The sequence below is a fragment of the Coptis chinensis genome, chromosome 6 (genome assembly GCF_015680905.1).
Source record: "Coptis chinensis isolate HL-2020 chromosome 6, ASM1568090v1, whole genome shotgun sequence".
Taxonomy (NCBI): domain Eukaryota; kingdom Viridiplantae; phylum Streptophyta; class Magnoliopsida; order Ranunculales; family Ranunculaceae; genus Coptis; species Coptis chinensis.
Genome location: NC_141461.1, coordinates 95,041,686 through 95,054,597, shown reverse-complemented (window position 1 = coordinate 95,054,597; position 12,912 = coordinate 95,041,686). Strand labels below are relative to the sequence as shown.

The 12,912-nt window shown below is 36.3% G+C and overlaps 2 protein-coding genes across 8 annotated transcripts; both read left to right on the top strand.

The window, feature by feature from the left end:
• The first annotated feature begins 479 nt into the window (after positions 1-479).
• LOC147495663 (uncharacterized) lies at positions 480-12,596 on the top strand. Of its 7 annotated transcripts, none has more exons than XM_086564324.1 (15): positions 480-1,224; positions 1,646-1,764; positions 1,846-1,944; positions 2,357-2,432; positions 2,521-2,601; positions 2,693-2,744; positions 2,883-3,060; positions 4,068-5,014; positions 7,283-7,411; positions 9,259-9,380; positions 10,490-10,608; positions 10,685-10,797; positions 11,429-11,582; positions 11,717-12,151; positions 12,232-12,596. In XM_086564324.1, exons 3-8 carry the CDS (start codon positions 1,898-1,900, stop codon positions 4,111-4,113), a joined length of 480 nt encoding a protein of 159 aa, XP_086420450.1. In that variant the 5' UTR covers positions 480-1,224; positions 1,646-1,764; positions 1,846-1,897; the 3' UTR covers positions 4,114-5,014; positions 7,283-7,411; positions 9,259-9,380; positions 10,490-10,608; positions 10,685-10,797; positions 11,429-11,582; positions 11,717-12,151; positions 12,232-12,596. The 7 variants fall into 7 exon arrangements, with proteins under 7 accessions (XP_086420450.1, XP_086420448.1, XP_086420452.1 ...); XM_086564322.1 differs by having other exon boundaries at positions 11,688-12,151; XM_086564326.1 differs by adding an exon at positions 2,202-2,238 and having other exon boundaries at positions 4,068-4,259; positions 11,429-12,151.
• On the top strand, positions 6,367-7,110 carry LOC147495664 (uncharacterized). The gene has a single exon (XM_086568447.1). It carries the CDS (start codon positions 6,367-6,369, stop codon positions 7,108-7,110), a length of 744 nt encoding a protein of 247 aa, XP_086424573.1.
• Positions 12,597-12,912: the final 316 nt, after the last annotated feature.

The window sequence follows — 12,912 nt, the reverse complement described above, 5'->3', positions numbered from 1 at the left end:
GTAGACGGTTTCTAGGCTTTTTCATTGGTTTATTAGTAGCTAGTACTCGAGCTACCACCGCCAATCGCACATGAAACAACTTTAAACACATTATTTGTTCGGCGACTTTGCCACAAAAATAAAAAAATAAAAAAACAAAAAGAAACAAGTATTAGCTAGAATCTATCAAAAATAGTAAAAACCAATCATACCATATCGTAAACATCTCTTGTATAATATGGACAAAGTTATAACATAAAATAAAAAACGTGCAACTTTTGGATATCTCAAACAATAAAAAATCTTACGAGACTGTTATGTTTTCTTTGCCTGTACCAAAAAACAAGTGCAGCAAAGCTATAATCACGTAGTAATTATAATAATCCCATCATCTGTCTATCTATAATCTATAATCCCATATAATAATGTTGATTAAGTCAGCAGATTGGACCTATGTGACTTCTCTACCTGAGTGTCGGTCACAAATTCACAATTGTATAAGCGTGAAGTCTTGAACTGTGAAAAACACATTGAGAGAAAAAAAAAAATTGAAACAAATGCCATAAAATGATTCCGATAAACTGTACGCATGTACAATTCTAAACTCTACTCTCTTTTTTCCAATAAACATTCTGAATTCTTGGTACACTTATGACATACACACCCTTTATCTGCATGAGTATAAGCACCCGATACAATTGGAGTTTGTTGGACAGTTGGAGAAACAATTTTGAAGCCCTCTTCTGCCTGATCTTTAAAAGAGTATATGTTCCCCCAAAAATGTTGATTTATGAAAAGTTTGTTAATCCCATATAAAAATGTTGATTTAAAAGAGTACTCTATTCAGCTGAAGGAGAAGAAGTTGTAGAGAAATATTCGGTTTCTCGGTTTTTCTTCAAGTTGGGTTTTGTTTTGGTGGGGGTGTATTGGCCCTTGGTAGCGCCCAGCCGCCCAATGAACACTAATTTTTAAGGAAAACTACAATCGGGTAGTAAGTGGACAGATGGCAGCAAATCTGTACCCGGTTATAGAGGAGCAGGAGTCGAGAAAAAAATATACCAAGTCAGTTTCACATACACTTTTTCGGCGACCTCGTACCTTAAGCACACATACAAATACCGAAAGGGTACAAAAATATTAAGGAGCCGAATTCGAGGATGAAGAAGAACGACAACGTAAAAACTGGGATCCCCAAACGACTCTCCTCATGCCCCGGTGACTACGTTACACTGCACTACAGCGATGGTAATAACAATATTCTCTTATTTTATTTTGATCTTTTCTAGTTAGGCTTAAATTGACTCAAGGGGTTCACCTAAACGAAGAAATTATTAGTGCTTCCAAATTAAGCTTCTTTTCAATGTCATTCTGAACACTTTTGGAGGGCTCCCTTCTGATGTCCATAAGGAAAAATCTTTAGATGGGCATGATGTCAATAGATTATACTAATCCTCTGAGTTGTTGTTGGGTTGGGTTTTTTTTCTCCTTCCTGGCTACGATATTAGCAAATCTCAGGGAGTTGGACTGTTATTATATTATATAGTTGACACACTTTTTGTGTAATTTGGTCCAGCCTGTGGTGTGTGCTCTAGGTTCTCAGCTATTGATCTTCCATTAAGATAGGTTCTTGCTAGTTGATATAATATACATTTTGTTTTTTGTGCAGGCTTCTTATACTTAAAAGTGAAAAATAAAAAAAGAGCTCGCGCGCCAAATAAATATCGGATGCTAGTTCAGTTACCAAGAAATTATAGGAAAGCACTTAAGCTGATTGACGAACATTTGGTATGCTACTTTACTTGGTTTCTCTTAGTTACAGTTGCTGCGAGTAAATTGCTAATGTGCATTCATTTTTAAATATGACAGATGTATTTTCCCAGTGTTCTTGTAATGTAAGACTAAGCAGCTGCTCACCAGAATGACTCGGATGCAGAAACGAATGAGGAAGAATATTATGGAAACAAGGTATGAGTTTTTAACGGTCTTGGGAATGCTCTTCAAGGTTGAATCTTCATCTAGAGAAAAAAGAAAGTGGACAACTAACCATTCTTCTTTCATTCTAAATTATAAGCAGCATGGACAAAATCCCCATGGCTGATTTACTGACTGTAAAGAAACCAATTATCCCACAGTTCCCAAAATCTTCCCTGTAAAATTCTTTCAAAATAATTTCCTCTCTCTTCGCATTTTTTTTTTTTTTTTTTTTACTTCTGTGATTCTAGGGTTTTGATTTTAATCCATGAAGAAGTGTTTGCTTAAGTAAGTTTTTTCTGATTCTAATTTTCCAACATTTTGTTTTTTTTTTGTTTAAATCTAAATATGTGTACTACCTCTATTTATCAAGTTTTACAAACTCAAGTTTATTTTTTCTTTACAGGGAAAGGCCAACCCCTAGAAAGAAGGGAGACACTCAAAGAGAGAGAACAGCTGAAGAAGTTGAACTTCTCAGGATGGTTATATATCTTTCCCACACATGATTTTATTACGTGATTCACTTCATGTATTTCCTCTTGGTAATGGCACCTTTGCATTTCATTACAGATGAAACTAATTGAACCGAAGCTACGATATGGTGGCTGTCTTCGACATGATCAGCTCATTCGTAAGATGGCAGAGATAGCGGTACGATCATTGATCTTTCTTAAGCATACTAGTACTATTGATTTACTCTAATTGATGATCATTCTCTTACTGCCTCTTATGCGATAAATAGGAATCTAAAGTGGAATGTTTGAAAAGAGGGATGGATTATGTATCTGACGAAGGTATGGAGGATTTTGGTGGTCTTGCCATTATTGAATAACTAACAATATCGCTTCACCTCATGTTTGTGCAGTAGTGGTGGATAGTAGTACGCGTGTGTGTATTTTCTTTCTCTCTAATCTGATCTGTCAATATTGCAGATAGCATGAGTAGAACAAATCAAGATGCTGAAGACGATGAAGACGATTTTATTCCGCCATCCTTTCAGGCGGCGGCGACTTCTGTACAATTTATCAAAAGAAAGCAAGATCTTTTGCAAAAGAGTAGCAGAATTACAGAGCAAAAGAAGCTGCAAAACAAGGAAGAGTACTTGTTGAGGTAAAAACTCGTCCACCTTTTCTTTTCTTTTATTTATTTCATTTTATTCTTATAATTGTTCTCGTTTTGTTATCACATGCTAATAACGTGGGCAAGCACTGAACAGTCCATGCATGAATAATCCTTGATGGATGTCAATTCCCTCCGAGTATCTGTTCACTTGTTGTCATTATCTTCTTCATTTCCTTGAATATCTACAAGTTTCATTTATTGTTATCTATATGACTATGCACATAACTTGCTGATAAGTCTGGACAAAGTATATCTGCTAGGCACTGCAAGTGCACACGTAATGTAAGTTATTCCCTTCCAGTTTTTTTAGCAGTTCGATCCTAAATGTCTGAGCTGTTTAACTGGATTGTTTTTATTATTGTGTAAATCTTGTTAGAGGAACATTGCTCTCTGAGCTCAAATTATCAGAAGCGCAGTTTAATATTTTCTATTAACAGAAGATGACGTTCTTACTAAATAGTCAATACCATTATATGGGAACTTGATTCAAGGATTGGGTTCAATACTATAATGATATTTATGAAAATCAGTTGATGTTGTTTTTTATTCAAGGATTGTTTTTGCCAAATTTTTAGGTGCTAAGGTAGTCTTTAAAAAAAAAATTGTACAGGCTCCACCACAGCTCTATTTAGGAATGACACGATCAAAATAAACCTCCCAACTTTTTTTCTCCCCAAAAGCAGTTCTCCCTATGCCAAATTGCCAATGCAGTGGCAGGCGGGTGGACTCCTGGGAACTTTGCTAGAAGCTTTCATCTAGATGGATTTCTTAGTTATGCACTTATGCCTGTTTAACCGATCCACTCCTTTCACATCTTTATATCCAATAAATTATTTTATTAGCAACAGGGGAAAAAAATGCAGTTATGCCGTAAAGGGTATATTATGAACAGCTCTTGTCCTATTTGTTTCTTCCTCCCTTTGCTTGCATCTATAACCGCGGACAATTGGTATATGCAATTAATTTGTGTCCACTGACATTTGCACTTGTGTCAGGTTTGAGCGTGAGGACCGCAGCGAAAGACAAAAGACACTTAATTAGCCGGCATCAAAGGCTAGATTTTCCATTGGTGCAAATGTTGGAGAGTTCACGGAGATGCTATTTGGGCCTTTGGGGGTTTTCCTTTTTCATGCAAAACTGTCGCCCGTTGGATGGTGGTTTTTTTTTTTTCTTCCTGTGGTCATGTGGTAATAGTCCTTTTAGAGCTTAATCGAATATAGGTCGAATTGAAGTTCTGCGCTTTCACAGCTTTGATAACTTAAGTAGCATCTAATGCCCACTTTCATATTCACCCAATCACTTATCACCCATATGACTGAACCGTCCAATTCCAACACTTAAGTACTTAACGATTCTGTAGAAAATTGTATGCAGTGTAGATTGAGTGTATTGGAACTTATGTTTCAACAACGACAGAACTTTAATGCTTCTGTTTTCCTTTCATAAAGTGAAACATAGGACATCTTTTTGACATATTGTGTGTTAGCATTTCAGTATAATCTCTTAATAGCAGTTCTAGAATGCGCCTGCTGCACTGTTTGCAAGATCGATCGCACAGTACTGCCGTGATGCAATATTATTTTTATTTAGAGGTTCTAGAGTACGCGACGCCAAGACGGCATGCAGATTTCTGGTCCAAGTTTTTTTTTTTAGTATTTTTTTTTATAACCGGCTATGCTATGTAAGTTTAATGATATTTAATTAAAAGGATGAAAACGTAATTTACAACGTAGATTTTAATTTAGATTAGAGAAAAACCAACGCCCTCTTCGTCTCTTTCCTTTCCATTGTTACCACCGTTCAACTGCCACCAGCCATTTGAAGTTTTTTATTCTCGTCTCTCTCTCTTCTCTCGCACAAACAAAAATATGCAAAACTTCATTCTCCGTTGTGCAACGCAGCTGATGCAGTTTAATAGCAAAACAGCCGCAATCAAATAAAGGTATTTAACTAATTATCATTAATCTATCTTCCTGAAGAAATTACTTTTTTAATTGTGTTCCTGAAAGGTATTGTCACTACTTAGTGCATCGGTTTGCTCATTATTAACTGTCAAGTTTTTAGTAACAAACATCCACCAATGTACATGACATGTAAATGGAAACGAAAATAGATTGAATTGCTTATTTGTTTGTGGTCCAAGATAGTAATGTAGAAACCAAAAGAAACTGATCAAATACTCATTCTGCCTGATACTATTATCCTGAAAAAAATATGCTTAGCTAATATTACCATGTGTTCGCTGAATGACTAACATTTTTAAGAAGCCTCCCAACATGCTTTGCTCATGTGTCCTGTCACAGTATGTTAAACATACTATGTCACTATTATTCAACTTGAGAAATACCTATATCTAATTGCTTATGGCTTTTGAGAGCTTATTCGACAACGTGCACTCATTTGGTTTTTAAATCCAACAAGGCTAGTCATGAGCGACTCCGATTCTCTAAGGATGAAGGGGGGTTGAACATGATTGATCTCCACACGTGGAATATAGCTGCGTATTGTGGACTAGTGTTCAAACTTGCATCAAGAGAGAATTCTTTATGGAGTAACTGGGTGTGTACTCATAGCATCAAAAACAAACATTTTTGGACTATGGAAGCTCCTAAGGACTGCTCATGGGTATGGAGAGGCATCTTAGAGCATAGGAAGACTGCTATGAAGTTTACGAGAAACATCATTGCTAATGGAGATGACACTTTCATCCGGGCGCGACTTGTGGTGTCTGAGACACACCCTCCTATGGGATAACAATGCTAGACAAATGCTACTGACTTGGTGAGGAAGCCAAAGTTAGTGAACCTGGATCTCAAATGGCGAGGTGGAATGACATAGTTCTTTCTCTTCCAGTGTGACTTGAAGACCAAGATACTAAGAACGGATATATATGATCTCATGAACAAGGATCAAGTAGTTTGGTCTCTAACTCATTCAGGAAAATTCATTGCTCGATCCGCTTATATAGCACTAAAGAAGGTTAAGAACAAAGTCAAATGGTCCAAGCTTGTTTGGGAAAATTGGTGATCCCTAAACATTCCTTTTGCACTTGGCAACTATTCTCCGGTAGTCTCTCCACTCAAGACGGGTTGGTTAACAAAGGTATAATCAATCATTCAAAATGTAGTTTGTGTGGAACAACAAGAAGAGAAAACTCCAAACACTTATTTTTGAGTGTTCTTACACAAAAAGAGAGTGTGGAGTGGGGGTCAAAGCAAAGATTGGTATGGGTTTTGAGTAGTAGACTCTAACAATGAGTGGCATAGTATCTTGCAGACTAGCAGAAATAGTTCTATGGAAGGTGATATCAGAGGAGCATATATCTGTGCTACCGTAAGTGCTATTTGGGCTGAGAGGAACACTAGAATCTTTCAGAAAAAGTATCGTCCCCCTCAGCTGGTCATGGTGAGAATACTAGAAGATATGAAGCTATACATACAAAGGGTTGTAAAGGATATACCAGATTCCACATCAGTGAGAGTCCTTCAAAACCTTGGTATAGATGCAAACTACCATGCAAAGGAACCTATTTACTGCCAATGGCGTAAACCTGATCCAGGCCATGTTAAGTTAAACACGGATGGGTCTTTGACTCCTTCAGACCAAGGATTCGGTGGTATTGCAAGAAAAGAAGATGGCACAGTGCATTTTGCCTACATGGGCTCTAACCCAAAGAGGTCTATACTTCAACAGGAGCTAATGGCTATTGATGCAGGGCTAGAGGGGTGTCTGAAACATGGAATTACCAAAGTACAGGTGTACTCTGACTCTATGATTGCTGTGAGTATAGTTAATGGCTTGACTACATCACCATGGTATTGTCAGAATATTGTACTATCTATCGGGAGCAAAAGGAAGAAACTCAGTTATAGTAGTGTCAACCATTGCTATAGGGAGACCAACAAGGCTGCAGATTTATTAGCTAAGTGTGTAAAAGACTCTCTCGAGACTCTTTTGTATTTTATACCCCCTCTAGATGAACAATTGACTAAAATCATTGAGGAGGATACAAGAGGAACAATCTATGTAAGATTTTGATTAAGGAATGCAGGTAGGGGTCCGCCTAACCCCATAGCTATCATTCAAAAAAAAAATCCAAGTATAATGTTGGTCTTGTATTTGGACCTTTTGTGAAAAATCTTGAACAAGTTCTCATTAGAGTCACCACATGATCTGAATATGTCCAATGATATTCTTTTGCTTGAATCAGGTAGAGGATGAATTGCCAATCAAAATAAAAAAGTAGAGAGGACTCACCTGCCAGAGAAATCTATGAGAAGCTTCTTGAGGCTGTTCAACCTTGAAGACCACACATTTTCTACGGCTGTAGTGTGTTCAGGTATACTTGTTTTGACTCAAGCTCTTTTACATGTTGTAGCTAGTACATTTTCACTTCCAAAAACTTCTACAACATAACTGAAGATGGCAGTTCTGAATCTTATTCTGAAAAATGAAAGTTTACCCTGGATTTTATGTATTTACTTATAATTGAAAAAAATAATAAGAGAATCCCAACTTATAATTGTTATTGTAGTTCAGTAGTTGTAGTTGTTGATAGGGTAAGGACAATCCCAAGTTGGTACTTAGTCCTCGGCTAGTAAATTGAAACAACCTGCATGCTCTTCTCTACTTATATGCTTATCTTTAATCTATTTTTAATCTTGTTTTCCAATTTTCAACCACTAGACGACTTACAGCTGCCGGCTATAGTCTTTTTAACAATTGAGCTTGCTCTCCTTGATGCATGAAGAATGTCTTTCAAATTGTATCAATAGCATCTGAAGTTGAAGAGGTTATGCAGCCACTCCCTTTGTTCCATTTATCTTGGACAGCACCACATGAATTCAGAAGTTTTAGCTTAATTCTCACAAAACAGGCATCTAGTACTCTTGTAGCAAGAATCCCGATTTTTTGTATTCCATCTTCAGTAGAAACTGCTGAACCAACAATGAGTGCTTGAGCCAAATAACCTTGCTCCACCAAACTTTGTCTCTTTTCCTTCTTATGCAAATGACAGTCAACTTTGCCTACCGTATCACTTTATCAAGCTTTCAAATTCTTGCATCTTCTTCTTCCTATTTCTGAAGTCATAAGTGTCCTGTTCTTAGAGACACTCAAGGTACATACTTATAGGTGTGCCGCGCTAATGTGGTGCCAGCCCATTTCCACTTGCATTGTAGGTTGTTTTCATGGTGTTCATGCCTTTGTGTGCCTTCTTGTATCAATTCATTCTGAAGGATTCATTTCCACTGCCCAATTCATTATTACATAGTTCTCGATTGAATTATTTGCAGGCTAATGAGACAAGTTGCATTTGTTATGTCAAATAAATGAACTTACCTTGAATTTGTCCCGGAGTTTTTAAATAGGTAGCTCATTAGACTTTGCTACTGACACATCAAGTTCTAACTGATGTCTTTGAGAAAGTGGGCTACTCAAATGATTCTTTGTTTGTTTTAACTGACTTCATAATAGTATGGAAAGCTTATGTTCATTCATGTTAAAAAAAAGTGTACCTAGTTTGTGTTAGTTTTAGCTGCAAATTATTACTAATATCATTTTGTAAATAAGCTAACATTATATTCATTAAAAAAAATTGTGCGACCTTTTGGGTTGTAGGTAACATTAGATTCCCTGATTCTGAATTTCGTGGTACATCCTAATGGTTTTGCATGGACGACCCAAGTCGCATAAAACATTGCTTGAAGATTGGCATTGTTGGGTTTGGAGTGCTTACTTGGTAGTTTTAGTTATTTCTTTTCTAGGTTACATGGACATGCCATATTTTGAAAAAAAATCCGTGTCGGATACGTATCTACGTGTCCATATTGGACACATTGCATGTAATTTACCTCGAATTTTGATATTTTGCCGTGTCCGACAATTCGTATCCGTGTCCGATACGGCGTGTCAATGTAACCTAGTTTCTTTTAGGGTTCTATGTTCATGGATCTGAAAATATAGAATTGAGTGGTTTAGATTGGAAATGTGTTAAAAGATTATTATATGGATGAGGTTATTGATGGTGGGTTATTGTTGGGTCATCAATCTTTGAGATTTATGACTTACGAGTGTGTTTATCGAAATTGTCAATCTGTTCATTTCACCATATTATACTCAATAATTCTCACTAAAATGTTTCCCGAGCTATTTTGTTTCTCAAAAGAAAATCTAATTTCTCGTTAGGGCCAAACATGATATGAATACAAGTAAAGGAGAGTGTAGCTGAACTGGCGAAGGCCAAAGAGTTTGAGGATGGAGTGTTTGTAGTTTCCAAAAGCCTTCTTTACAAATCTCATCCACTTAAGGTAATGCACACATAACTATTTTGTGATTAAAACGCATATTATAATGTCATTGTTTGTGTTAGATCGAGAATTCTATCTAATGGGAGGTTTGAAACTACTTGTGGATAAGTTTGGGGGTGGACAATTTGTATTAACTATTAAATCTACTGCTAAGCAGTGACACATTTTTTATATATAGTTTTTATAGACGTACGTACAACTTAAAATGCACACTGGCCATGGGTTTTGAATTTTAGTTCCCAAGTATTTCTTTGTTACCATCCTCAACCATTTGTAGTTCTTCACTGTTTAAGCCGCGATAAGATCACACATGTCTGATGAAATCAAAACTGCATGTTAGTATGGTTGAGTTTGTTGCTATTGGAATAACTGGTTTTGTCTTTTACTTCTGTTTTGGTGTTTGCATAAACTTGAATTTTACTTGTGTTTTAAAAATGTGCTGGGCTCATTATTCAAGAATTTAAAATTTTCATATATTTGCGCTGAGTAAATATGTACCATAGTAATATAGTATGCATTATTGAATTTACTGTAAAATTATTCAAAATATCCTATGTGTATACGCTCTTTGAAAGCACTTTGGATTAGAGAGCTTACCAAGTTAGCCACTTTCTCGCCCCCGCTTCACGTTCTGGTGACTAAGGTCTGTCGATCAACTAATAGTACATCTATTAAGTAGTATTGTCTTGCAATTGAGACTTCTAAGAATCTTCATGTATTAACTACTTATTAGGTCTCAATAGCCAATAATGATAAGAATCAACGATATAAGTCCCTAGTGCTTTTGAGGTCCTTTAAACTTTGTCGGTTATTTATAGTTACAAGTTCCCTGGCTATATTCAGTTGCTTGATTATTTTCTTAGCTTTGCAATTATGTGGCAATGTGCAAGTTTCACTACAGTTACTTTTGTGAAAATTTATTCTGACTTGGTCTTCATTTGGACAAATTAAATATATGTCCTCATTGTTATGAGTGAACTATAATGACTGTCTATTTTTTTTTTATGTGTTTCCTTGGCTGGATTGAAATATTGTATACACATTGGATGTTGTGTTGCTTAACTGGAAGTACTAGTTTCTTATCTTGTTCTTTTGAATTTTTTCAACAGTCGTAACACAGCTCAAAAACAATGGGATGAGACACTAGTGCTCGTCTTAGGTGGAATAACCCTGCTCTTCTCGTTCATTTTCTCTCTTTCCTGCGGAGTTTAAGCAATTTTCTGGACAGGTTGAACTAGTTCTGAAGTCATTGAATGGTTTTATTTGTTCTATTTGTTTTGCCTCTAAAATTTATGTATCTACAGGGTGGGAATCTTTGCTTCTTTTTGTCAGGAAAAGCATTTTAAATGGAAGTAAAGAGGTTGCTTTTGTAGCAATATATTGTTTACAGGCAACTGCTCTTTCTCATTCTCTGAAGGTAACCTCAATATCATATCAGCTAGTCATTGATACTTCTGTAAACTACCAAATTCTTTCAACTAAAAGGATCGCATGGATCAGGGAAACTTGCCAATGCCTTATTTCAAATCAGTACTTGATGTATATGAGTTTGTTCTTCAGCAGTCGGTCGATGCTAGTGGATTTGATGTATAATGAACTGACACATACTGTCATTGTTGTTGGTATTAAATCATTAAGATCCTTGAGCATCAAGTGGCCACTGTAGGCCACACACAGGCCATTGCAAACATATTTTAAGAGCTTAAGCCTCAAGCGCAGCCATGACCATACCAGGAAAAGAGCTTGAGTAAAATGTTTGGCAATGGTTAGGCTTTGTCTTATATTTTTTGGGTTTTTTTCGTGAGAGTAAATTTTATTTTGGTGAGGGTGAAGAGACACATTAAGATAAGTGAGCTTTCTAAAGTATTTGTGACTTTCAGATTGTATGTTTGTCCTGTTCATCTTGTTTTTGCTTTAGTTTAATTAATGAGATCCTTTGTGGTGAATCATTTTTCAAGTAGAAGGTTTTGTCTGGGTTGGCAGTATGCAAGGATAATCCTCCATTGAATTTGGTTATGATTTATAGGTTATTCTTTTGCATTTTGCAGGCAGGAAAATCTCTTGTTGGTGTCTCTGCAGCTTGTCGCATACATGGGGTAATCGTTCGTTGTTAGCTTCACAAGATCTCTAAGGGAATGAGCTTTCAGTGATATTTCCATATTAGATTTGCAGGTGCATCTTTTAGCATGTTAGTGAAGACAAGTAAGTCATGTGATACAGATTGTCAGCATGTTCTCTAGTTTAAAATGCAATAAACAATCACAATGCTTGTGATAACTTGCAATTGTTGTCTTCTACTCTAAATAGAAGCAAGGAGGTGTTGCCTGTTCTTTCAGGAAATGGAATTTCATCTGGATTAGAACCCCCATCACCCCAGTCTTCTTGAGTTTGGTAATCACAGGATAGTTTTCCAGCAAGTTTTCAGTTGGGATTGGGGAATCACAATAGGAGCATGGCATGTGTCCTACCCAATTGATACTGTGTGAAGGAGGAGGATGATGACCTCAGGAGAAGTTCTTAAGTATAAGAGCTCTTTCGATGCATTCTCACAGATTATCAAGAATGAAGGGGACAAGTCTCTCTTCAAGGGTGCTGGAGCAAACATCTTGTGTGCTGTTGCAAGTGCTGGTGTAGGTGCGTTAGTTGGTTATGACAAGCTACAACTGATTATGTATAGCAATGGAGTGAGGACTGACAGAGTAAAAATGAAAGACAGAATCGGGTTATTGAATTCATTACTGGTGTGGCAGAATATGGCAACTAAATGCAGGGTAAGTGTACTTGATAACTAAGTTTGAATTCATAAAATTTAATAGTGGATATTAATTTTACCTTTTACCTATTTTTTCAGTTTGCATTCATTCGAAAGTCATCAATAATCTCGAAGTAAAGTGGAAGTTCATATCTGAGTCTTGGCTATGCCATTATATTGTAGAGAGTTCAATGTTATAGTCATATGAAATAGTGCTCATGTAATGGTGGCGCCCTTGTACCTTCAAGTGAGTAATTATTGTGAGCTAGGGAGTATTATTGATAATTTTAACTAACACATTGTCGAAAAGGAACAAAGGTTAGAATATCCAAAAGAGTTGTAACTTTTTTTTTGACAAAAGTCCTTGAATTTCTTTTAGTCCATATATTGACCATATATATTGGTGTATTTGTAGTGAAAGGTTTGGTAGACAATATATAGTGTTAGTATAGGTAAGCTTCAAATTTTTGTTTGCTCCTCTTTGTTATCCATTTATTTAGTCAATGTTGTTTATATGCTTATTCATTTCTACCTGTTTATCTAGTCATTGGTGCTTCACACTACAATTAATCTTTGGGGCACTTTGAAGAGTTTTTGTAACGTTGTACAGGTTATTATAAAAGAATCTTTGTGGATAAGTTTGAAACTAACTAATGGGAGGTCTGAAACTATTTGTGGATAAGTTTGGGGGTGGACAATTTGTATTAACTATTAAGACTGCTGCTAGCAAACTTTCTTCACAAGTATCTGGTGACCCTAAAGTAGTAGCCTTTCCTATTC

Coding starts and splice junctions, on each gene's coding strand:
- LOC147495663 (XM_086564325.1), top strand. CDS start 1,898: ATGACTCGGATGCAGAAACGAATGAGGAAGAATATTATGGAAACAAG. Junction 2,602..2,692: donor GTAAGATGGCAGAGATAGCG/GTACGATCATTG, acceptor TGCGATAAATAG/GAATCTAAAGTGGAATGTTT. Junction 2,745..2,882: donor GGATTATGTATCTGACGAAG/GTATGGAGGATT, acceptor TCAATATTGCAG/ATAGCATGAGTAGAACAAAT.
- LOC147495664 (XM_086568447.1), top strand. CDS start 6,367: ATGGAAGGTGATATCAGAGGAGCATATATCTGTGCTACCGTAAGTGCT.